General features: G+C 49.1%; 1 protein-coding gene across 9 annotated transcripts in view; it reads left to right on the top strand.

Moving 5' to 3' along the window:
- Nucleotides 1-26,560, top strand: part of MSI2 (musashi RNA binding protein 2) — a 355,927-nt gene that overhangs the window by 111,928 nt on the left and 217,439 nt on the right. For all 9 annotated transcript variants that reach the window (XM_036340471.1, XM_036340468.1, XM_036340473.1 and 6 more), the window contains exon 6: nucleotides 10,090-10,182. In XM_036340471.1, the coding sequence (XP_036196364.1) occupies nucleotides 10,090-10,182 (93 nt within the window). The remainder of the gene's footprint in view (nucleotides 1-10,089; nucleotides 10,183-26,560) is intronic.

The following is a 26,560-nucleotide window of genomic DNA, read 5'->3' as shown; positions in this document are numbered from 1 at the left end:
TATGACCTAACAGATGGCTGAGTGTTTCCGAAGACGACCACGCCAAGAGTGCAATGTGCTTATCTCTCCTTATGCCTCCTCCACCTGCCCCCACATTCCCTCCCACCCCATGGATGTTTCTGGAACAGTACTATGGCAGAGCAGGGAGGGGCCTGGTGATGGGGGGGCTGATACCAGGCCACACACTGGTCACTAGGACTGGTGTATAGGTACCTTCTTCCCAGTTCATGCTTTGTAGCTGCTCTTGCCTGTGCCTCCTTGCCAACATGTAAGCATTCAGGTGACACCACCCCCATAGTGTCCCTGCTTTTGTCTTTAATGGCCCGATTGAAGAGTTGCTCCCCTGTTTAAATCCTGTGAAGGTTTCCCTTGCCTCCCTGGCATGACCTCCCTGCCCAGCCCCTCTCCTCCTTGCATCCCGTCGACACCTTGTGCTGTGGTCTTTCAGATCCACGTGCAACCCTTCAGCCAACGTGGAAGATGCCACAGCCTCTGCTGGAGAGGCCCTTCTTCACTTCCTTTCCTGGCTGCCTCCTGTTGACCTCCAAGCCCCCCTTGAAGCCATGCCCAGCCCTGTACCCTCAACCCCACCATGCTATAATAACACAGCTTTTTACTTGACCATAAGCACTTTTGATACAGAAACCTGGTCTTATTCCACAGAGCCTAGCCCAGTGGTTGGCACATAGTAGGTCCTCAAAACACAGTTGATGAGAGAATGAATGAATGCCTGCGGCTAGCCTCAAAACACAGTTGATGAGAGAATGAATGAATGCCTGCGGCTAGCCACCAGACACAGTCCTCTGCAGTTTATCTTCTCTTACCCTCTTGATCATCATTCTCGTTCTTCTGGGACTCAGCACACATTTTTTTTGAGCACCTACTGTGTGCCAGGTGCTTGTATATACTTATCCCTTGTGATGCTTACAGCAGCTCTGTGACATATCGGTATTGCCCCCACTTTACGCATGACTCACCTAATATTACACAGCTAGGTAAGTGGCCGCGCTGGGACTCAATCCCGGGCTCCTCCACTCTTCCGTGGCTTTCCCCCCTCCTCTGCTCAGTATGGTAATAATGAAAAAGAACCTTTGCTTTGTTGAGGTCTCCATCCCCCCACCTTTCTCCCCTAGGAGGGCAGGAGCGACTTCTTATAGAGCCCTGATTGCACATTAGAATCTTCTGGGAAATGTTTAAACAATCCCGATGCCCGGGTCTCTCCATGGACCAGGGAAGCAGACTCCCCCAGGGTGGGGCCCCGTGTCAGGTTCTAATGACTCCCCAGGTGATTCTACGGGGCAGGCAGGGTTGAGCACGCTGTACCGCGGGAGTGTCAGTGAACCTGCAACCTGGCTGAGCTCCGTGGATTAGGTAGAACTGGCTCATCAGGAACTGATTGCCATGTGCATCTAAAATATGTTAATGGTGGTAATCAAGGCTAAGGGTTAAGGCTGCCATTTCGTTCTTTTCATGAAATCAACTGGAGGGTTTGGGGGGTGGGGCACCTTGGCTTCAGAGCCTGTCTACAGCAAAGTTTTTATTTTTTCTCTCCTTAAAGAGCCATTCAGTTGTTGCTGATGACAAGGGGCCTCATCTCGCAGGTGGCTCCCAGTTTACCAGAGGGTGGCTTCTAAGAGTCATCTCTTGAGCAGTCTTCCCTAGGACACAGCGGACCCTGACCCTGGGTTTTCCTTAACCAAGGGTCTGTGCTCCTGCCCGTCCTTTCAGACATGGCTTCTCAGCCTGGCCCTTGAGGTTTCCTCGCGTCACATGGAGGACCCAGAGGCCCTCCAGGGTGGCAGGTAAGGGAGTGGTATTTAGTTCAGGTTCCAGGAGACTTTGAAACACACACTCTCGGAGTAGGAACCATCTCTCTGGTAGTTGCTACCCAGGTGCCCTGAAAGGTTTTAGGAAAAGAGCAGTTTGGGAAGTAGAGAAGATGCTCTGAACTCATCGCCGTGGCTGTGTGTTCATAAACCTGCACACAGGCTGGCTTCAGTGACCCTGGCCCGGCCCGTGAGAAGGAGCTCAGGCACCTCTGAGCCAGGACCTGGGCGTTGGGGGGACTCCAGCTGGGGAGAAGCTCTCTGGAAGGCTTGTGTTGGAGGCACAGGCTCCGGGTTGGTTTTCCTTAGGATACTGGGGCCTCCTATGGGCTGTGTTTTTGGAGTAATGCTTTCATGCTTGCTATCTCTGTTTTACTAAGACCAGGGTCTTATGCCCGTATTTCAAAGGTGAAAAGAGAAGCCCAGAACTGTTCACAGACTTGACCTAACCTCATCTGGCCAGCCAGGGTCGGCTATCCAGTGTGTCTCAGGGTACACAGGTGGGCTTGCAAATGCAAAACTATGTGGACAGAGAGAAGATACTTTAAACTTGTGTTTTCCTTTGGATCGTTTCTGTAAGACAAAATCACCTTGGACCTTTGCTTTAGCCAGGGGCCCGAGACCATCGTGTCACCATTTCCAGGGCCCTACCCCTCACCGTGAGTCACCCTCCGCATCTTCAGAAGAATCCCCCTTTGGGTAGGCGCATGGGGCTCCGGAGGCCGGAGCGGCAGGCACAGATGGAAGGACCCGAGTTCCCACCAGCCCGCCCTCCTCCCCATCTCTTTCTGAGGTTTAGTAAGAATCTGCTTTGGCTGCCTTTCCCTTGCTGGGGCTTAGGAGGCGCTTCGTTCGTGTGCAGAAATGCACAGCCTCCTGGCACAAGGAGCAACAGTAAAGCATGCTCACTTAATTGTGCTGCTGTACAGATTATGGGTTTTAATTGCATCTACAGATTGGTTGAACACTGGAGAGAGTCTTTGGGGCCTTTCTCATAGTGAGTGCAACTCATCTGTGGCAAGTATTGGGGAGTGGGCTCCAAGAAGGATGGGGTGGTGGGAAAATTACCTGTGGATGCAGAGCAGCTTGGTGCCTGTGATTGGGCTGACAGCCAGCCAGCCACCTCACTCAGTATCAGTTGATGCGCGGGTCACGATCCTTAATTTCCTGTGCTTTCCAAGGCAACACTCCATCTCTGCACCTTTTTCTGTTACCTCCCCCAGCCCCAGCCTGAGTGGCACAGTCTAGGATATTACTCTCAGATACCAATCTGTGGACAGGTCAGCCTTGCCAGCTGCAACTTTTTCCCCAAGGGTAAGAGGAAGTAGTATTTTTTAAATTAGCCTCAGAGGGAGCCAGGCAGAGGGCTCAGAGATGAGGGTGGGGAGTCTGAGCTCCCTGCTGCAGCAGCCTGATCATTTCATTACAAGATCACCTTCTCCTTTCGGTGAGTTACTGTTGTTTTAACCAGTGGTAATGCTGTAACCTATGTTGGATAATTGTGTGTAAATTATATTCTAGCACCATATAGAGGAAGGGTATTTTTTTTCCTTCCAATTTTAAAGCTATTTAGAGGGACTGCCAAATTGTAGTCTGAACCCTTGTGCTCTCCGGCTAATAGCTATAGACACGGAGAGAGTACTCTGAGAAACATTTGGGGTTATATTTATAATTAGCTTCCTCTGAAGTTAAATTAATGTCTGCAGTTGGCAGCATCAGAAATTGTTTCACCTTTGTGCAGTGGTCAACTGTGGGTGCATCGAGGCCCATGGAATTAGCTGGCGGATGAAGCCTCGGAGAGCACACGGTCTTGCGCACTTGGCTTTATCTTAAGCCCCTTTTGCATTCAGACTCTCAACTTAGGGATCTTTTTGGCTGTTAGGAAAAATCCCCAGCTTTATTGAGATATAATTCACATTCCATATAATTTACCCATTTAAAGCGTATACAGTTCAGTGGTTTTTAGTATATTCACAGATGTGTGCACCCATCACCATAGTCAATTTTAGAGCATTTTCATCACCTCAAAAAGAAACCCCATCACTCCTTTAAGCCATCACCCCCCTCCCTCTCCTCCAGCCCTAAACAACCCCTAATGTGCTTTCTGCCTCTCTAGAGTTCCCCGTTATGAACATTCTGTGAATGGAACCATATAATATATGGTCTTTTATGACTGACTTCTTTCACTTAGCATAACGTTTTCAAGGCTCAGCCTTGTGGTACTGCATGTGTCAGTGCTGCATTCCTTTTGTGGCTGAACAATACTGCATTGTGCAGATGCATCACATTTGCTGCCTCCACTCGTCCATTGATGAACATTTGGGTCGTTCCGTTTTTTGGCCGTTATGAACAATGCTGCTGTGAAGATTGTGTGTGAAAGGTTTTGGGTAGACGCATGTTTCAGTTTCTCTTGGGTATACACTAAGAGCGGAATTGTTGGGTCATCTAGTAACCCTATGTTTAATCATCGGAGGAACTGCCAGACTGGCTTCCATGTGGACTGTCAGTGCACTGTCACCAAGAAAAGGGGAGGCCGAGGCCGTGGTGCCCTGGGGCATCTCCCTAGGAGGTCTCTGTGTTAGTTTCCAAGGGCTGCTGTGACCCATGGCCACACACTGGGTGGTGGAAACAACAGAAGTGTGTTCTCCACAGTTCAGTAGCCTAGGAGCCTGTATGCAGGTGTTGGCAGAGCGTTCTGGAGGCTCTGAGGGCGACACTATCCCAAGCCTCTCTCCTACCTTCTGGGAGCGGCTGGCAGTTCTTAGCATCCCTTGCTTTGTAGACACATCACTCCAGTTTCTGCATCCATCTTCACATGACCTTCTTCTTTGTGTCCCCTTTCCTCTTCTCATAAGGACACCTGTCATTGGATTTAAGGCCCACCCTATATCCAGGGTGATTTCATCTCAAGATATTTTACTTAATTACGTCTGCAAAGAACCTATTTTCAGGTAAGATCACATTCTGAGGTTCCACATGGACATGAATTTTGGTGAGGACTGTCGTCAGCTTGCTACAGTCTCTTTCCCACCTGTGATTCTGGAACCATTTGGAGAAGATCCCCATACCTGACCTGTATTCTGGTTTTGTATGTTAAGTGAGTGTTGCCACTTGATTCAGATGTGATGGTGGTAGGCGTGGTGGTGGTGGTGGCAGCCTAGTGGAAGGACAGAAGGATGAGAGAGGAACTAGGAGAACTTAGGAATTTTGGAGGATAGGCCCCTTGGAAGAAACACCTTAAGGAGTGGAGCCTTGGAGTTAGGACTGCAGTGATGTTGGTCAGCCTGGATAGAACTTTGCCACATAAAGATGGGGTTTAATTCTCAAATGCAGAGTGACACAGGACAGCCACGTGCTCACCAAATTCAGAATCTGGGATGAAACCACATGATATTGGCCAACTTAACCCCTGTCACTCTGCCTTGGCTTAACTATCACCTGAGTCATCCCACCGGGACTTGATTTTTCCATCTGCATTATGGGATGGTGGACAGTCCAGTCCACCCAGCACCAGAATTCTAGCATCTTTCCTGGGTTCTCTCACCTTGGGATTCCCAGAGATGAGAGAGCACTGGTCAACGTGCCTGTGTTCCTGGGCAGTGAGCATGGCTCATTTGTTGCAGAGGAATTTGAACTCTTTTCAGGAACATGATGATGGCAAGAGCTGACAATTTCTCCAGACCTGTCTCGTACCCACTCAACGCTCCCCCAAGCTGTTTCCTGCCTTCCCATGCATTTGTCAAGATTAAGAAATATTTGCTGTTGTTTTCTTGTGTGACAACTAATATTTTGGGGCTAGTGCTGTTGTTGGAGCTAAGTTTTCTCCTTCAGTCTCATTTTAAGTGTAATTTCTCTTTTCACCCCACACTCTGAATACACACACACCTGCTTTATCCTATTTTTATAAAAATACAACCACGGGCCCCTCTCGGAGGGACCATTTCAGATGGCCACACATTTTTAAAAAGGGAATGTATGACTTTGAAAAAAAAAAAAAAAGCCAGCTCTCAGGTCAGAGGCAGGAAGATGGCATGTTCTAGGCAACTCCAGTTAGCAGCTGGCGTCGGCCAGTTCTGTCATGTAAACAGCAATTTTCTGAACTGGAATGGTGCTGGGGTTTTCTTTGTGGAGCCAAGAGGTTTGTGGAGAGAGCAGTGCTGTTTAGTTAAATTATGGGTCTAGATGCAAGACTGCAGCGTTGAGTTGTGAGTCTGAACACTCCCCACTTCCCTATGTGTCTCACACACACACACACACACACACACACACACACACACACACACACACGTACACGTGTGCATGCACACACGTCTGTGCACGTGCATGTGCACACACACATGTTTGTGCACACACACGTGCGTGCGCACACACACACACACACACACACACCACTTCCCGGAGTGCTGCCTTACACCACAGGAGGGCATCTGTTGAGGGCAGGCTGTCCCCCAGAGGTGCAGGGCTCCTGGTGGGTATCTGGTGTCTTTAAGAGTGGGAAGCATTTGCACACTGAAGTGTTTTCTGCAACCCCTCCACCAAGAACTCAAAGCCAAGGAAATCTAAGATGAGTTTCCTAATGGGTTTTGGGCTGTGCTCTCTCTCTGGAACAGATGGGCAGCTCTTTCCATCCAGGTGCACCCCGGGGGCCACGCAGGCCGGCTGAGCAGGCCGGGTGTGCAGCGCCTGGCTTCCCCCACCTTGTGTGGTTAAGTGCCGCGTCGGTGTGAAGGCTGTGGGTTAGGAAACGGTTACCCAGCGGGCTCACACAGGAAGACGACACAGGTGGCTCTGTGTCTGCGTTGTGGGTGGAGAGGATTTTTTTTTATAATGTACAGACTAGAGTCAGGGAGCAGTGGGTAACTTGTCCTGCTCACTGTGTCCAAGATCAGAAGAGGGTTAAAGTTCTGGGGGTACCAGATGGTTCCTGGGGCAAATAGAAGCTAAGACTCAAGTATTGGGATTAGAGTTACCCCCATACACACACATACACACACACTCACAGAAAATTGGCTACTATTGATGAGAATTTGAGGACCTCCATTTTGTCCCCCGAGAACCTGGACACAACATCCCCGCCCTGTCCCCTTCCTGCCCAGTCCTCCTTGGCGGCTGTGGAGATGCAGGGGGAATGGAGGGAAAATGTGTGATTCTAGAGTCCTTGCTTGCTTCCCGAGTCCCTCTCCAGGATGCAAACCCTCAAACAGTGCACAGTCCATTTAGCAGTGGTGCCACCAGGACTCCCCAAGCAAATCGCCCCCCTTCCTCCCTGCGCGCCCCAGGTGGGAGAGGTCACACACACAGCCCTGCTGCCCCCAGCCATGCTCCTCTCTCCTGCAGCCCAGGCATCGGTGAGCAGCTAACCGAGTGTTGCACATCTTCCCACTGGCCTTTTCACGTTCGGAAGGCTTTGATTAAACCAGCTTCCTTTTAGTGTTTGCTGCAGAGTGGGAGCCATCACCGTAGCTGAGCTGGTTCCCGGAGAGGATGTTTTAGTAACTTGAATACTTTGCCCCGTTGGCTGGGGCCTGGGATTTCTCATCTTTCTTTGAAAAAAAAAAGTGTTTTAAATATTTTTTTAGGACTGCATAGATTTATAGCTGGGTGTCTGCCCCAGTGTTTAGGACTCCGAGTCTTGGCAAGTTTACGGCTGAGGCAACAGTGGAGGCTGCAAAAGGGGACCTTTCCATTTAACCAGTTACTGGGGAATGAGCATTCTGTTGATTCATGTTATTTGGAATGAAGACACGCTGACTGTTTAATTTTCCGGGTCCATGTGCACATTTGGAGTATAAATAAGGCCTGCTCTGTACCCACCTGCTCTAGACAATGTGTGGGTGAGACCATGAGTGCCTCCCCAGCGTTTCTTTACGTCAAACACTCCACTTGCGCATGTTCTTAAATCACATTAGTGTTTCTTTTTAGATATTTAGTTACTTGGCTGGGGTTAAAAAAAAAAATGAATGAAAAATCTAAAATGAAACTATTGGGAGTCTTTACCCGTCTGGAATCGTGTAGAGATGCATGAGGGTGTTTTGAAATGATAGTGGGAGAGGGGGCAGTGAGGGTAAGTTTATCAAGTTTTCTGTATAAGGTGTCTTTCTGGTGCACATTTATTCTGAGCTTTGACGGATACATTTAGCAATTGAGTTAGAATCAGTTACAGTGACCATTTATTAGTATCTACCTGCTGTCCCACTAGGCACTTTGACATGTTATTTAATTTATTCCTAATAGGAACCTTTTGTGGTAGTCTAATTATTTTATCTCCATTTTATAGTGGATTAAATTCCGTATTATATTAAAATGTAAGGTCCAGTACCTAGCAATTAATATATCTGCTGAATGAATACATTAGGAAAGTTAGGTTAGTAACATCTGGCGATTAGTGAGTGTAAGGAGAGATTTGAATCCGAAGGGGCCTGCTGGAGTTTCACCACAAAGGTGACCGTGTTCCAGCAGAGACTTAAGGGATGGATAAGGAGGCGGGTGGACAGTAAGGGGCACCACTTAACAAGAGGTTCTTGGGGCTTGGTGGTGTAGGCACTGGGGGGATCTTCATAGACTGTCCTCACATGCGTGATCGCGTCTTATGCCCCATTCATCTGAAGGAGATGAAGAACAGTAAATCACAGCTCTGCACACAAGTACAAACCACGGCCTGGCTCTCACAGCCGACAGGAAGTTGCCAGGGCAGTGTCCTCTTAAAATAGTGCAGGAAGTCCATTATTTTCCAAGGATGTTCCCGTTTGGGCCCAGTCAGCAGGCTGTGGTGGCTCACGTCCCCTCTGGGGGTCGCTAAGCTGAAGTGTGAGCTCCCCGATGCTTGGGAGCCACCTCCGTTGTGGCCCAGACGTGTAGGTTCGTGAGAGTTCAGAGTTAGGCAGGACCTGGAGCAGGACCTCACTGTGCAGAGGACAGAACCCAGACCTCAGGGGGAGGCCTGTCCAGGGTCACACCCAGACTGAGACCCAGAAGCAGGTGTCCAGTGCCTTTTTGTCAGGTATTTACAGCATACGACCTGGTGATTTGATACATGTAGACACTGTGACTGGACTCCTCCCGAGTTAAGACATTGTGCTTTTTATTACATGCAACCAAACTGGCGAGACCCTGTACCCACTGAGTCTTTAATTTTTTTATTTGACATTAGAAAGAAAAATCCACATAGCCTAAACTCAGGCTTCAGAATGAACTTTATTTTCTTTCTTCTTCCCGGCTCCTTCTTGTTAAGATTGTGGGTCTCTGCTGCTCTGAATAGCTTATGTCATTGCGCGTCCTTCTTCCTTTGCTTTGGAGCTGGTGGGATTCTGAAATGTGGCCACACACATTCACTTTTGCTTCCACCAGACATTTCTGGGCTCCATGTGCCCGGCTGGACCTGTACGTGGCATTGCGGGGTGCCGGGAGCAATCAGGAGCCCACCTTCTCGGGGAGGAAGTGAGGAAGCCAGGGTTATGGATGCCCTCAGCACTAGGTAGAATGTAGTGAGTGCCGGGGGAGGCTGATGGTACAGTGTTAGGGGAATTCAGAGGAAGAAGAACACTGCATGGGGCAACTGTATAGGTGTTTTGAATTCTGGAGAAGGTCATTGGATCCTGGAGGATGGTCACAACTTGCCATGGGAGCCTTAGGCATGGAGAGGGACTTAGGTGGACAGAGGTGTGGAGACCTGGGGATGAGTTGGGCTTGACTCAGTGTGTAGGGTGAATCATGGGAAATCAAGAAAGGAAGGAGGACTGGGGACTGAGCTGGGAGGGTGGTTTTTGTGTGTGAGGCCAGTGTCTGTCTTGTTGGCCGACATATACCACCACCCAGAACAGCTGAGTGTGGACAGTCCACACATGTTTGAATCGCGTGTGATTTTCTTATTGGCAGGTTTTATGGGTACTTTCCGGGCAGCAGATTTTTGTGCACGTAGTTCTGTTTTGTTCATGTCTCTTAGGTTTAAATAGCTTTGACTCGCGACTTTTCTCTCTGTGCCAGTACGTCAGGATGAAGCTGTGCACTATGGCTAAGGGGGTCCTGAGAGCCATTCTGGGCCTTTTGGAAATGTGAGCCTCTGGGTTGCGACCTGGAGGCTCGAGATCTCCAGACGGACTGTCTCCAGCACCCCGGGACATCTGCGGGGCCCACTCTTGCACCTTGGACCTGTCTAAAATTGCCTTCCTAGAGAAATGTGGAAAGTGGGTTGTTTCAACGTCTTGGCGAGCATTGCTTCAGATAACCTGGTTAACCCATGTCTGCCTCTTGTTATTTCTTGCAGATGGTAACAAGAACGAAGAAAATATTCGTAGGCGGGTTATCTGCGAACACGGTGGTGGAAGATGTAAAGCAGTATTTCGAGCAGTTTGGCAAGGTAGGCAGTGCGTCGGGGTGCCCAGATGCGCTTGATCAGTCCTTAGAAGTGGCTGCCGTGGCCCCTGCCTTTGCCACAGCTGTGTCCTTCAAAAGCCGTGCCCTTGAACTTGGCCGTCAAGATTGAAGTGAAATTCGGCAGGAGCTGAGATGGAAGAGCCCAGCCTGCGGTTGGCACAGTGCCCACGTGCCTGCAGGAGCAGACAGAGTGGCCTTTGAGCACGGTGGTGCTGGCATTTGCTGGCCACTTGGGGCCGGGGCTGGGAGCTGGCGGTGGCAGAAGCTGGGAGGGATGCGGGCCTGAGTCACAGGGCAGGGGCTCCCACAGAAGCTGCTGGAAGCCTGTGAGGCGGCTGGCTTCCTCTGTGCCTCTCTGAATCACGGGCGGAGAGAGGAGGCCCCCTGGGGCCCTTTGCAGCTAAACCCTTCCCTGTCAAGTGCCCAAGGAAACCCGGGAAGGATGCTGGGCCTGTACCTGTCAGAATGTCTGGGAGGCAGCAGCAGAGTTAACCCCCTGGGCTGTGCGGCTGGAACCGGCTGAGAGCAACACGGAATGCTGCAGATCAGTCAGAAAAAGGAGTGTGAGAGTGTGTGTGCCAGACGGAGTCCGACAGACAGACAGGATGCGGAACCTGGTGCTGTGTTTATGTGATTCGGTCTCTTTCTAGCGGTGGGGGAGCCGGTGCCTGGGAGAGTGGGCTCTTACCAAGGATGCCATGCTGCCTCAGACGGCCGTCTGCCTCAGGGCCCCAGCAGGGCAGCTTGTGGGGGACCGACCCCTTTGGCCCCTATGTCCCAGGAGACTGGCAGGCCAAGTGTCTGAGCTTTCTGCTTCCTGTATCTGTGCGTAGTTGTAGGCATTATCCTGGGAGCCAGGTGTGAGATGGTTCCTTCTGCACGTGTCTGTGTCCCCCCTTTTCCCCCAGCCCCTGCTGAGAGGCTGACATGGCAGAGGGCCCCATCTGTGAGACCCTGTTCTAAGCTTCCTCACTTCCCCCACTGCACCCCTCCAATCGCTGTCACGCTTGTCTTGGGTGGCACAAAGGTACTGTGCCCACTGCCCCGTCTGAAGGTTCTGTGCTTATTCATTTGCCCAAGGCGATGGGCAGGGATGATCCTGTCCCCAGGTGTGTCCAGTCTGAGCTGCTGTCTGGGAAGAGTGTCCTGACCTCTATGTAGCCTCTAAATGGAGATTTTTTTTTTTTGTCTCTGGTATTAATCAATTTCTTCATGGATGGGAGAACATGCAACAAAGAGACCCAGCCTCCTCCAGCCCAGCCTTGCATTCAGAGTGGCACTGAGCTGCCCTTCCAGGTCGGTCATGGATGACACCTTCCCCGCGGCTCTGTCTGCAGCGCCGGTCGGGGGCTGGTTCACTCTGGCCGGTTCTGAAGAATAGCTGAGTGCGTGGGTGGGGGGTGATCCTGTGCATTATCATACTTCTCTTCCAGACGGACTGAGAGCACCAGGGGGGATGTGTTCATCGCCCAGCCCCACCCTGACTAGGGAGAGAGCTTGGAAATAATTAAAGGAGACAAGTCCAGCTCGCGTAATGGAAGGCTCTGGAGTGTGAGCCTCTTTGCTACCGTTGTGCCTTTCAGACAGGCCAGGGGTAGTGTTTGCAAACATGAGGTGGGATTGCTTTTCGAGCCATAACCTGCCTTGGAATCTCATGGGCCTGTTTGTGGTGTCAGGGAAGTTGATGCTTCCCAGATGGGCTGTTAGCATATTCCTGACAGGCTCCTGCTTGCACATCTCTGCACGTTCCCAGCTCTTGGTTTCTTTCTCTTTCTCTTTTCCTTTCTCTCTTTCTGTCTTCCTGTCGTTTTTTTCATTAACACTCACAGTTGTGACCCAGTCTGCCAGCAATGGGAGGCTCTGCAAGCTTTGGCTGGGCCCAGGAGGCAGCCTCACCATCTTCGCTGGCCAGGCCCTCGCCCGGTCTGAAGCCGTTCAGTTAATTTTGCAGGAACATTTGTGGATTCCAGCAGGATGGGTAAACTTATCAAGTGTTTCATTAAATGATTAGGGAGGTGCCCGGCTGGCATGGCCTAGTGTTTGAGTGTTGACCTGTGAATCAGGAGGTCTCGGTTCGATTCCTGGTCAGGGCACATGCCTGGGTTGCAGGCTCCATCGCCACTAGGAGGTGTGTAGAAGGCAGCCGATCAGTGATTCTCTCTCATTATCGATGTAAACAACTCTCTCTCTCCCTCTCCCTTCATCTCTGAAATCAATAACAATATATTTTAAATAAAAAGGCTAGAGTGATTTTGAATGTATCAAACCCATAACACTCTGTGCTCGTGTTTTAGTAGCTTGTTTCATACATTTGCTCTGTGTATCATCTGGGTCTGTCTTCAGAACAGCTCATTCCTCCTTTGTCTGGCGGCTGGTATTACGTTGGTGTCCCCTTGGGTCGGACCCTCACCTCTCAGGATCCTGGAATAATTCAGCTGAATCTAGATGATCAAAGGAGGGATACTTTGATGTGGGCCTTGGGGCAGAGTAAATCCAGCAGGCTTGACGGGAGGTGACGGGTAAGTTGGCAGACTGATCTACCCTTCAGTGGTTTGTATTCTGGATGAAGGAAGTAGGGGACACACACACACACACACACACACACACACTCTCACACACACACACACACACACACTCTCTCTCTCTCTCTCTCTCTCTCTCTCTCTCTCTCTCTCTCACACACACACACACACACACACACACACACACACGAAGTATACATACACATGTTCCTGACTCTGTAAAGTTGTTTGGGGCTCTTTTCAGTTGGTTTATTGCAAATTAGGGAGAGTAACTTTATTATGTAGTGAGTTCATACTAAGTGTTGGATACTGGGTCAAGCCATTGACTTATTTTACATCATTTACTTTTTCTCCAGGAGGCTGGTGGGGCTGCTGCCCAATTTGTAGATTATTAAGTCTTTGACTAAAGGTCACAGCCCCCTGAAAGATAGAGTGGGATGCAGACTCCCCCTCCAGGCTTGTCTGATAGCAGAACCTGAACTCTGGGCCCCATTCTCTGCTGATAGAGCCATAGGATGTAGGGAAGGGAGATGCAGAGCAAAGGGAAAGCTTGTGCCCTCTCGTGTGCCCCGGGCAGTGCTGGGTACCTGCACGTGCATTGCCTCATTCCATCTGCTCAGTGGGTTTTGGTATCATCAGCCCATTTGCAGAAGGTGGACAGCAAGGGTCAGAGAGGTTAAGTCACAGCTAGATCACCCAGGTAAGGCAGTATAACAGCCAGAACTCACACCCTCCCTCCTCTTCCTCCGAGTCTAGAACTTACTTTTTTAAAAAAAATCTATTTTATTGATTTTTTACAGAGAGGAAGGAAGAGGGGTAGAGAGTTAGAAACATCGATGAGAGAGAAACATCGATCAGCTGCCTCCTGCACACCCCCTACTGGGGATGTGCCCGCAACCAAGGTACATGCCCTTGACCAGAATCGAACCTGGGACCCCTCAGTCCGCAGGCCGATGCTCTCTCCACTGAGCCAAACCGGTTAGGGCCAAGTCTAGAACTTTCCATCCTTCTCCAGGTTCCATTCAGATTTTGTTGTTCTCTTTTTCAGTTTCCCTCACTGTCATTCCTCTCTCCTCTCCCGCATCCCTTCTTGCCCAAGGTGGCAGCTGCTTCAACTGTTTATTTCAGGTGGCAATCAAGATGGCTAAGACTGCTACTGTGGGGCTGAGCTAAGGAGTTTAAATATGTCATTACTGTAAGTGGAGTGGGTGTGGAATGACACACCGAGAGCTTTAAATAACTCAAATTGGAGGCCTGTAAACCCTTTTGTGCTTTTCTCCTACCTTTCTCCTAGAAGATCTACCCCCAGCCCCACCCCAGATTAGGGATGTTGTTACTTGTTTATATTTAAGATGAGATCATGAAGTATGGCCATTGGCCTAAGGTCTCGGCTAACTTGGATGGCCACCCCCACCTTCTGGGTGGCTGTTCTGGTGTTGTCTTTGGACAGAGGGGAGGTAGAAGTTATTCCAAGCCCTGGTGCTGGGTCTGACCCCACTGTGGTACCTGAACAAGCCGTTTCCTTCCTGGCCTCAGTTTCTCACTGAGGGAAGGGATTGTAAGAGTCGTCATGGTCAGAAAGTAAACATTTTATAGTCTCTGCCACAGCTACTCACTTCTGCTGTTGTGTGGAGAAACAGCCATAGCAAAGAATTGGGTGTTGCTGTGTTTCAATAAAACTTTACTTAACAAATACAGGTGGTGGGCCGCATTTGGCCTGTGGGCCATAGTTTGCCAGCCCGTGGACTAGCGTATTCTTAAGATTGGTTTCAAGCTTGAAAATTCAATAAATTAGAAAGTGTTTGCACATACTTAGGTGGATAGGTAGATATCTAAAGACTGTAACCCAAACACGGTATTATCAATAGAGTAATGAGCATGATATAATAAGCCACACAGTCATCAGGGTGGCTGAGTTCATTGCTGGGCTTCAGATGCGGGGACGCTGAGGATGCTCTGTTCGGAAACAGCTGCTGTTTAGAAATGGGAATCTTCATCCTCTGAGTAAGATCCAGCAGAATGTAGAGTATTTCCAACTCCCTCTTACACATGCTAGATCTAAATTGACAAAGACCCAGAATTTGTGAAGTTCAGATTCTATTATGAAGATTCCTTGAGTTGATGTTTCTGAATTAGAGGGATGTGTGCTTTGTGCTTAGTTTTAAAATGCCTTTTAAAATCTGATTTCCAAGGCTGTCGGTCAAGGTAGGTAGGACATCTGTCATGCAGATGACAAAACTGATGCTGAGAAAGGTCAGTAAGTTGTCCAGGATCACACAGCCCACTCCTTTTTGCACAATCTAGCCCTCACCTCTTTTTGCTGTTTATTAAACCTCACCTCCCATTTTACCCTAAGCAGCCCCATACTCAGAGGGAGCGGGTTCGGTTCATTTGTCAAGACTGTTGATATATGGTAATTTATTTTACTACTTGAGGTTTCCTAGTGGACGTTATCTGTGCTCATGATTTGATACATACAAGAATGATGTATACAGACCATCCCAAAAAATGGCACGTCAATGATGCTCTAGATGTGCACATCCAGGCCTTTGCCGATTCATTGTGCTGCCTGCCACTGCTCTCCCCACACCTCCATCCTGAATAACCCAGCTTGGTAATTAAAAAGCACTGGGATCAAAGAAAGTCCATGTGCATGGGTTTCCTCCTTCTCCCCTTTGAGCCCCTCCTTCAAGTACCAGCTTCTTAAATTCTCACTTATAGGATTTGGGAGATCAAAAAGAGGCCTTTAAACGTAATGAATTCTCGGCTGCGTCCCGGATGGAGCAGTCCTGCACCTTTCAACGTTCACCTCAATGATAGGGCCTCTCGGTGCGCGCTCGCGAGGTGATTCGCACTTTATGTAACTCCGGTGAAAGCAAAGCGGCCGAATCTGGAGGCTCCCAATTATACTTCACATGGTGAACTGTGTAATTAGTTTGGAAGACTTACGCTTAGTCATTGGTTTACCCTAATCGGCTTTGGCTTTCCCCACCAACAAAGTGAGCTTATTTTGCTAAGCTGAACCGACTCTGCACCCTTTGTTCCAGCCTTTTATTGTCTCATTCCTTTCATTCTGTTTTACTGCCAGAGTTCTGTTTCATTAGGCCTACAAGTCATTTCCAATTCAGTGAGCTGCTACAATCCGGCCTTTATCACTCGCTGCCCTGGTTCCCATGTCCCTTCTGGGCCAGTGCCTGAATTGGTGGTTTGACATGAGAGCTTTAACCCCTTCCTGGGCCAGCCCCGCATTATGGTAGATGGGAAAATAAGGCCTTAAAGTGACCGGCTTGGGAAGTTACAGCCCTTTAGGTCTCATCAAAGGGGAGCCCGTGAAAACGAGGTGAAAAGGGTCCTTGGAGTCTTTTTGTTGGATTGGGGTTGTGTGGGGGCCGATAAAAGTTAACTTGAGTTACAGAGAATGGTGTGTGAAAGCTTTTGGGAAGAGAAAAATGGAAAACCAGAATGAATTGGCTTTTTCATACAGCGAGGCCTTATTTATTCCGCTTGTGTGTGACACCTGCTAGTTTCAGCTCAGGTTTTACGTGCAGGCCCGATGGTGGCGTCCACCCCGCTGCTCAGACATTCCTTTTGATACTGTATGTGTGAGGAGAGTAAGATCTAGAATAAAAAGGTTAGAAAGGCTACAGAGTCGTGAGAAAATAAATAAGCAAGTTACGCTGTCCCCGAGAGTGGACTGTGATCCCAGGTAACATTGTATTGCTTGCCAGTGTTTGCGGTGGGTGAACGGAGCTCTGTGCAGTGCGCGCTTCTCTCCGATCAGGCATGGAAAACAAAAGTCCCGTCTGCTCTTTGTGGGCATCCAGGCTCCCAGGAGGCGTTTGTCTTCTGAAGTGGTTTGTGCAGGTGGACTGACGGCGAGGCGGCCGGCGGCCCAGGCCTCGCCTGTCATCTGCGCGCTGTGGCTCTGGGAGCTTTGATGTTCCTCAGACCCTGAATTATGACTTAGAGTGGACCAGGAAGGACCGTTGGCCTCTCCCCTTCCGGGCCGGCCGGGCTGAAGGCTACTTTTGTGTTTAAATTCTCTTCCTGTAATAGCCTGAACAAGGCCAACACTGTCCTCATGTTTTATTAATTCTCTGTCTGGTTTGTGTCAGTCTCTCCCTTCGGAAGTGTGTCATACGAGGAGGGGACTTTACTTGCCCTCTGACCCCTGGCAGAGTGGCTGCGTGTGAAGGTTGCAGTTAGCAAACAGGAGGATCCTGCTCCTCTGCCTGCTTCAGCCTCCTGGGCCTTGTGCGCCAGGTGGCAGCAAGCAGGCAGGCGGTACCCACGGGGAATATGATCCCGGGCTCTGCAGGTGACCCTTCCTGCCAGAACTGTGTTCTCCCCGGGGAACTTTCCCTCCATAGACCGACCCCTGCTGCTGCAGCTGGTGGAGGGAGTGGTGTTGGAAATAGACTGAGCACTCAAACCTCACTTCTGAGTGTTCTCTCTCTCTCTCTCTCTCTCTCTCTCTCTCTCTCTCTCTCTCCCCCCCCCCCCCCCCCCCATAAAAAGGAGCTCCTGAAATAGATCAGTGGGTTTCTAGGAAAACTTCCCATTTCTCTTTTAGTGTATAAAATATAGCCAGCTGTTGTTAGGCAAATGCATCAGACATTATTTCTCTGTTAACTGTTTTTAAAAATACAAGTAGAAAAATAGGATGCCTTCTGGGGAGCAAGCTGGGAAAACTTGGAGATGATGGGAATCAGATGCCACGGTCGTATACGTAGTAGGTAGAGGAACAGGCCCCAGCTTTCTCTGGCCTTGCAATGTAACTGTGCTCCCAGGATGGCTTAGCATGATTTAATGTTTCTAGGAGGCCCTCAGGCAGGAAGCAGTTAAGAGGCAGGGCGGGGGGAGCCTGGAGGCCTGAAGCCCTCCACCAGCTCACCTTCCCAGAGCCCTCCTGGCAGCCTCTGAGGACATCACTTACAATGGAGTTGTTTGCATGAGAAAGAGAGCCTTTCTTCCCCTGGATGAACTTCAGTGGGAACTGCAAGTGTCTGAGAAATCAGGGTTCAGGCTTGCACCAGTGGGTGCAAGGAGTGGTTCTTAGGGAAGAGAAAGCTCGGTTCATTGAGATTTGGCATAGAAATCGAATTCCATTGTTTTGTGGAGTGAACATTGATATGGAGATTCCTGCCCGTCCCCTCACCCCTTCAGTCGGACACCCCATTACATGGGTCGTGAATGCTTTTCTTTTTTCTTCTTCTCCTTTTTTTTCTTTCCTTCTTTTGTCCACTGAGAATTAGTCTTCTGTTGAATGGCCAGATTTGTCAAGTTACCACCCTCTAAATTTTTACAGCTCTGTGTGTTCAGACTCGATATTTGTGAATTAGCTGAAAGTGGGCTGCCAGTCGGTCCTCTATTTGCATTCGAAGCCATCAGAGTGAGAGCCCCAGAAAAATGTTAATATGCAGGAAAAGGCAGAAGGGTTGAGTTTCTGCCTGTTGCTAACCTCACCACTGCCTTTAAAACCAATCATGAGGCACACGGCTGATATTTAATAGCTTTTAGCTGATTATTTTTCTTCTCCTCCTCTTTCTTTTCTCTCCAAGCTGACCTGGGTGTACTTGAGCGGAAATGAAGTCATCCACATGCTGAATTAGAATAATCACAGGCCTCCAAGAATGAAATGGAAGCAGAGATTAAATGGTAGAGGGAAAAGCTGGCATTAATAAGCACCAGAAAAACTTTGCATAAAATAAATAGGAGATTTGATAAATTGAATTTGTATATGCATTTTTCTTCACGTTGTTTTGTCTTCCTAGCATCCAGTTACTGGCAAAGTGGGATTTGATTCACGTCAAGTCCACATACCTTCTGCAGCCTGGGTGATGGCCCTTTCTTTCTCGTGGGACATTTGTGTGACCAGGATGTTTCCAGGAGAGAAGAATCTGGGTGGAGGGGCTGTTACTGTGAAAGGTTGATTATTACTTGTTGCAAGTGCTGAGGAAAGTGGTGGGGGGTGGGGTGGGTGGAGGAGAGGCACCTAGAAGAAGGCACACAGCAGGGAAGCAATAGATGCGGACAGATTCCTGATTCTAGAGAATAAGTCTGGGCAGGAAGAAGGTTGGGTGACCCCCTGTCCTGATTATCTTAGGACTAACTGGGTTTCCAGGAACTCTGACTCGCAAACCACTCTAAATAAGAAGGAGGTGGGAAAAGTCAAGACACTTGTCCTGAAATCTGTAAATGGGTGACACCTTCCTTGACCAAAGGATTTAAATCTCCCTTCCGGTGTGTTGTAGAGATCACTTACTTCCTACCTGTTTACAATCTGTCCTCCTTATTTAACGGCCACTGGGAGCAGGAGCCAGTAAGGAGCCCACACACCACAGGGGCCAGGAAGGAGCAAGTGGCCAGGGGGAGGCAAGAATGACAGACAGACAGACAGAGAGACAGACCCCCATCCCGGGGCAAGGGGCTGCTCATCATTGACTGGGAATGTAGGACCACTTTGGGCTCCTACTTGGGGATTATTTCGACATCTCTTGAAAATAAAAATTTCTGAGCCATGTATGGAAATGTGAGCTTCTTGTAGTCAAAGAGCAAAATAAGGATTTAATTAGATTAAAAGCCCAGCGGAGTGCTTTGTTTACAGGAAGTTGTTTTTAGGTGGTCTGTCGAGGAAGATGTAATTTATGGAATGGGATTAGTTGTAAATTAGAGACTTTTGGTTGTTGAGGTCACTCAGGGTCTTTTATAATTGGCGGCAGAGGTAAATAAATATTTTCAGACTTGCTTATTGTTTGAGTGTTAGTGCTTGGGGAAGAAAAAAACAGCTTAAAGTGCTTTTCACTTAAAGAAATAGAAGAGCATGGAATGATGGTCAGAGGCATCTTCCTGACCTGTTTCTGAGCTTTCTTAAGAGGATGGCAAGAAGGGTTGGGCAAGCCCCGGGGAGACAGGTGCTGGAGTTTTCCAGGGAGCTTGCTGGTTCTCTGATGTGGAAACAAATATTTCTGGGTTTTGTCTTTTAAAAAGATCGCCCCATTTTCTTTATTGATGGATGTGTTTGGCCCAAAGGATTTATCGATGTCACGACTCGCCATTCCAAGTAAGTTGGCATCCGTGTTCAGATTCAGAGATTCCTGTTTGCCCAGGCCTTTCATGGGTCTTGTCTTATAGCGCTCCCAACAGCCCGGTGACTTAGGAGGAGTGACCCCATTTTATTTGATTTTTTAAAAAATATATTTTTATTGATGTCAGAGAGGGAGAAGGAGAGAGAAACATCAGTGATGAGAGAGAATCACTGATTGGCTACTGGGGACTGAGCCTGCAACCTGGGCATGTGCCCCAACCGGGAATCGAACTGTGATGTCCTGGTTTATAAGTTGACCCTCAACCACTGAGTCACACCAGCTGGGCAGGAGTGTCTCCATTTTAAAGTTAGAGAAGGAAGGCTGGGAGAACAGAAGTGACTTGCTTGGCCAACTCAGCTGGGGAGCAGTGGGTGCAGGATGCAGGTCCTGCCCCCTGGTGAGAAGGCCTGGGTTTGCTGTTCCTCAGGTGCGTGGGGTGCTGTGCCCTGCAGTCTGCAGTGCCCCAGGGTTGATGGGACACATTTTCCAGGAAACTGACTCTGACTCTACAATTGTTTGTTTAAAACTTATTCTATTAAAACAAATATTATGACACAGAATACAAAATTTGTGAAATTGTTTTGAAAAGCCATGAGGCCTTGGAGACGCTTCAGGATAGCTGCTGGCTACAGTAGCCTCTGTCTCCCTGCATTCGGCTGTCCCAGATTTACTTGAACATGAGGAGTTCTTGGGTAGAAACGTTGAGAATCACTACTGTTTAGCATAGGGATTGGCATACTTTTTCTGTCAAGGGCCAGATAATGACTGCTTTCGGTTTTGTGGCCCAGATGGTCTCTCACAACCATTCAACTCTGGCAGGATGAGAACGAAATGTTGTGATTGTGTTCCAATAAAACTTTATTTACAAAAATCAGAAGGCTCCTGGTTTTGGCCCTCCGCCATCATTTGCTGGGCCCCTGGTTTAGCATACTGCCTGACAGTAAGGGCATGGAGTTTTTATACTCTGAGCTCATCTCTTTATTAGCTCTGTAACCTTGGCAAGGCTATTGAACTTCTTTCTCCCTCAGTGTCTTTGTCTGCAGAACGGGGATGAGGATGGTACTCACCACATAGCATTTTCATGACTATGAAACGAACTATCGCATGTATACAGTTGGCCCTTGAATAACATGGGTGTGAATCGGGCGGGTTCACTTATACGTCGATCTTTTTAAATAAATATACAGTTGGCTCTGCATATCCCCAGGTTCCATGTTCTCAGATTCAACCAGCCATGGTCAAAAGTGGTATTTTCAATTCACGGTTGGGAATCCACGGAGGACCCACTGTAGGCATATTCTGTGCCATTTTACGGAAGGGTCTTGAGCATCCCCGGATTTGGGTCTCCGCTGGGGTCCGGGAACCAATCTCCGTGGATACTGAGGGTCGATTGTCGTTAAGTTTTGGGGGAGTCAAAAGTTATACATAGATTTTTGGCTACAGGACTGGGGATGGTCAGTGCCCCTCACCTCTGTGTTGTTCAAGGGTCAGTTCTTAGCATCCTGCTAGCAACAGAGCAAGTGCTTAATAAATATTGGAAACATTAACTGCTGTTATTTTCATACTCAGACAGGTTTCAGCCTCTAGAGTTGCCCTTCCAGCCCTATCCAGCAGTAGCGTCTCTCTCCCTCTCCCTCTCCCTCTCCCTCTCCCTCTCCCTCTCCCTCTCCCTCTCCCTCTCCCTCTCCCTCTCCCTCTCCCTCTCCCTCTCCCTCTCCCTCTCCCTCTCCCTCTCCCTCTCCCTCTCCCTCTCCCTCTCCCTCCCCCTCCCCCTCCCCCTCCCCCTCCCCCTCCCCCTCCCCCTCCCCCTCCCCTCCCCTCCCCCTCCCCCTCCCCCTCCCTCTCCCTCTCCCCTCTCCCTCTCCCCTCCACCCTTTCCCCTCTCCCCTCTCCCTTCTCCCCTCTCCCCTCTCCCCTCTCCCCTCTCCCCTCTGGCCTCTGTCCTCTGTCCTCTGTCCTCTGAGTGGGCTTACCACTCGGTTCGGTTCTCCCACCCACCTTGGGGATAACACAAATTGAGAAGTCTTTTCCGGGTCCTCTCAGCTTTAAGTTGGAGATGCAGTTTTGTGTAGTTTCCGATGGCATGTACCTCAAGTTTAACCCATCCACCCTGACGCTTCTAGTTTGTGGAATTCACTTCAGGTTGCTCTGGCTTTGATGGAAAATGATGAACTGATGTATCCAAAAGAGAATTCTCTGGTTGGTCCCTGCTGATGAACTTTTTGAACTCATTTGAATAATTAAACATTTGGGGGGGGGAGGGAAGGGGGGAACTAAGGGATACTGTCTGGAAATTGTCCCAATGTCATTTAGCATTACCCTCTTGAGAGAGCTTTCCATATCCTCATTTAAGTTTCCTTTCCTTTTTCTTTACATATGATTCTAATAAGCATTGTTTTCTGGTTTTTTAATTTATAGCAAATATTAGGGTGGTAGGAAGATGTTAATAAACTCAATGTAAAGCAGGAGGGAGGAAAACCTATAAAAACAAAAAGACTTTGATCCTAAAAAGCACCGCATGGCTGGGCCCATTTAGTGCAGGGAAGCAGCTGTCCCGCCTCCTTAGGTCCAGAAGGCATCTCGTCTGCGCCTCTCACATCCTTCATTGTTTATTGATCTGTTCACTAGATCTTGGTTGTCTCCCGAATGCTGGGCACTGAGGTAGCTAGGACCCAAGGCATATCAGCCAACAAAACAGACAAGATCCCTGCTTACTTGCTGCTTAAGTCTTAGCTAAGATGGAGTTGGGAAGACCAGCCAAGAGCAAACAAATAAATAATAAAAATGAAGTAATTATAAATTGTCTCAAAGCAAACAAACCAGAAGCTGAGAGAATCCATATGGGAGTACGCATGAAGGAGTTGTGGTTTATCAAGAAAAAAGTCAAATACACGTAACCTCCTTGCCCCGGGAAGACTGTGTATTCCACCAAGGGCCTGCTTACTCACTGTGTGGCACCAGGACTGGCCCGGCATCTGGGCTGCAGTTGGCACTCAGTAAATAGTGGCGGAATGAATGGACCCTCTGTATCAGAGGGCAGGGCTGTGCCAGTCATTGGAGGAATTTCAAATGGTAAAATTATGATCTTTCTTTTTAAAAAATGGGGCTTTAAGAGAATGTATTTTGTTATCTGGAGCATTTCCGTATGTGGAACCAACCCATCATTTCCCTGAAGCCCAGGAGAAATGAGCTATTTCCATCCTGCAGGGAGAGCTTGCTGAACTAAGGGGCCTCTGGGCAGGGCGCAGCGGGTCCACGGCCTTTCCCGGAGCAGGTACATTCCCAGGTGGGCCTTGGTGTAGGGGCAGACACAGCTGCTTCAGAGAAGGGACGATAGAGGAGGGTAAAAAATAGGTACACGCTTCTCCCGTGTCACCTTCTCCCCTGCTCTTGTCTGTCTGTGGTGTAGGGTCTGTGGTTTTCAGAAACCAGTGGGAACATGGACTCATTTTGACACAGATGCAGGGATCTTCCCAGGGTGGGGGCACTAGGCAGGGGCAGGCCCCCCCCCCCCTGCCATTTTGTGATCAGCCAGGCTGAGGTGAAAATGGGTCCAACCACATTAAGCCAAAGCATAGACAACTCTGATGTTGGGAAACCTGTGGGCGGAGAGAACTTGTTTGTGAATACACCCCCCCCCCCCGCCCCCACCAACTAGAGAACAGAAGGATGTCATTGGCATCTATTGCCAGTCTCTTGGGAATTATCTGGGTTGCATGGGATGAAGTAGAACCATTCTGGACTGTGGAATCAGATAGACTTGAGCTGGAATCCAGGTGCCACCATTTGGTGTTAGCGTTGTGACCTTGCACTGCTGATTTCACTGTCCTGAGCCTTCTTTTTTTTTTTGTCCAAGTGGGGATACGGTTTCATTTCTAGGGGGTTTGTGAGAATTAAGAGACATGTTTGCCCAGTGTGTCTGCCATGTGGCTGTTCAATGAGTCTCTCTTCTTTGCATTCATATTCTCCCTACACCCCTCTCAGTCTTCCTCTCTCTCTCTTTCTCTCTCTCTCTCTCTCTCTCTCTCACTCACTCACACACACACACACACACACACACACACACACACACACACACACCTACCTGGTGGTGAAGACCCACACTGCTGACTTCTCCCAGGCTCACCCCTCTCCCACAAACACCTTACCTTAATCTGCACAATGCGCTTCCTATGTGCCAAATGGATTGTTGTGAATTTTTAGAGAACTAGTTTCCTGGACCCTCCCTGTCTCTGCCCCCATCCCTGTGGAACCATCAGACAAACCCTGAGCCACAGAAGTCCTGCATCTAAGATCCTGCTAGCTCTAACCCAGCTGGAGCGACTGCCTGGGGGAGGCCGAGGGGAGGATTTGGCTTTTTTCCCCTCTTATGCTAATGAAGTGAATATGGCAAGGAGTCACAATATTTTCTTTCCAGGCAAAGAAATGTTGTAGTAGGAGAAACAGCATGCAGGGGAAGCAAATGCGATCTTACTGGATTCTCTCAAGGGAGGAATAGGACAAATTGTCAGCTTCTGTTGAGAAGATAATGCTCTCACTATGATAAATGCCAAGTTTCTATTGAAAACCACCATTTTCATGGTGGCGTTCCCGAGCACGTGGTGCACGCCTGGCAGCGGAGGCCGACTGCGCAGGAGAGCGGATATTTGTGGGGGATTTGTTTGCTTGCGACAAGGAATCTGTTTAAAGCAAATGAGAACGGGCATTAACAGTGTTCTTTTACGGCAGCTTTGTGTTGCTGACTGGAGTGCTCCAGCATGGCCCGCCCTTAAAACACACCTGTGGGGACACTGCATCTCCACGGATCCTTCTAGCATCTGACTCAGATTAAAGGCGGACATGGGACTGGAAAGCCACCTATAATAATTTCCCCTCCCATAGGAAGTAGCTGCTGTAATTCACATGCAGGTTATTTTAAAAAGATAGCAATTTCTCCCTTCTCACGGACTGGGATTTTTCTAATGACTGTCTGCTTGTAACATACCTTCTCGACAGGGGCATGTCTGGTCATAGTTAATTGAACACCACACCCTTGCAGTTGCCTTTTTGGGGGTGCCTTATGCCAATGCCTCTTTGCCTCTTCAAAGTAGCTGGTCTTCCTCATCATAGGCCCGTGCTCAGGGGAGTCAGGGAGTTCCAGGGCCGAGCTCTGAGGATGCTGGGCCAATCAGGACCCTGGCTGTCTGGGGGCCATGGGACCAGCTGGAGGGGGAAGAAAGAGAGATCTTTACCAGGAGTTGTTGACAGGCCCTGAGGGTGGCTATGCTTGTTTGGCCATTCATTCATACAGTGACCCAGTTCTTGAGTGTTCTCTCGGTATTAGGCACTTTGTGGGGTCACAGAGATCAGAGAGGCAGGGGTGTGGGTAAACAGAATTGCAATGCGTGAGAGGAGGCTAAGGGCGTGCCAACCGTCGCTGACGGCGGGCGATGGTGGTGGCTGCTGTGGAGTGCCTCCTTTGTGCCTCTCACACTTTGCATCTGCCGTCTTGCCTATTCCCCATGGCAGCCTTTGACGGATGGTCCTGCCTTCATTTGCCTCAGCGCCAGTGGAAGATGTGCTTGGCAGACATTTATGCTGGGTTCTAGCTGAGCTGGCGTGCAGGGTAGGAGGAAGCCCACAGTGTGTCTCGGCCCTGGATAGAGCAGCTCTGCCTCTGCCCCTTTGGAAAGAACCCATGGAGAATGTTCACTTCCAGAGACCTTGGAAGAAAGAGCTTGACTTGTCATCAGCTGGAGGGCAGGGAGGCAGGCAGCGTTCAAACTGGATGCCTGCGCTCGCTTTTCCCAAATGGATTAACTGCCGAGGCTATGCCCCAGGATTTTAAAGACTCGCCCCTTCTTGCCAAGTTCAGAGTTCCTCTCTGAGATCTTACCCTTCAACCCCACCTGAACTGCAAGCCAAGTTAGTTGGTTTGACCCAGGGGTGGGCACTGGGCACTGTATTTTCAGTGTTGGAGAACCTAAGACAGTGGTTCTCAACCTTCTGGCCCCTTAAATACAGTTCCTCATGTTGTGACCCAACCATAAAATTATTTTCGTTGCTACTTCATAACTGTAATGTTGCTGCTGTTATGAATCATAATGTAAATATCTGATATGCAGGATGGTCTTAGGCGACCCCTGTGAAAGGGTCGTTTCCCTGCCAAAGGGGTCGCGACCCACAGGTTGAGAACCGCTGGCCTAAGAGAACAAATTGCCAGGGTGTGTCAGGTGTAACTAATCTCATATTGACCCAGATGCGTTTAACCTGGGCTCTGCTAGTGAATGGATTGGCAGCCCCAGGAAATAGACAGAGGCGACTCCTCAGATACAGTAGGACAAAATGATAGAACTTAATGGTTTTCTACAAAACCCATAATGTGTAACCACTAGAGTGAAAGTTTGTATAAAGTGTTCCAAATTAAGTGTGTTCATTCTAGATACCTTTTTTCAACCAAGGCAACAAAAAGAGATACCACTTACTTTCGTATGTGTTGAGTTCTCCCAGTCTCTCGGGATCATGGAGTCACACTTCCTTACAGGGATTGACAAACTCACTGGAAGGGACCAGACAGCACAATATTTTCATATAGTCTCTGCCCCAGCTCCTCAGTTCTGCCATTGTAGTGGATAAGCAGCCATAGCCATGAGCATGCTGGGCTGTGTTCCAATAAAACTTTATTTACAAAAAACCCAGCGGGCTAGATTTGTGGGCTGTAAATTGCTGTCCTCTGCTGTAGACATTCCCATCCCCAACTTGAGTCTCAAAG

Source organism: Myotis myotis, unplaced genomic scaffold, assembly GCF_014108235.1.
Source record: "Myotis myotis isolate mMyoMyo1 unplaced genomic scaffold, mMyoMyo1.p scaffold_m19_p_17, whole genome shotgun sequence".
Classification (NCBI taxonomy): domain Eukaryota; kingdom Metazoa; phylum Chordata; class Mammalia; order Chiroptera; family Vespertilionidae; genus Myotis; species Myotis myotis.
Note: the sequence above shows the minus strand (reverse complement) of the source record. Positions and strands in the feature narration are given on the sequence as shown.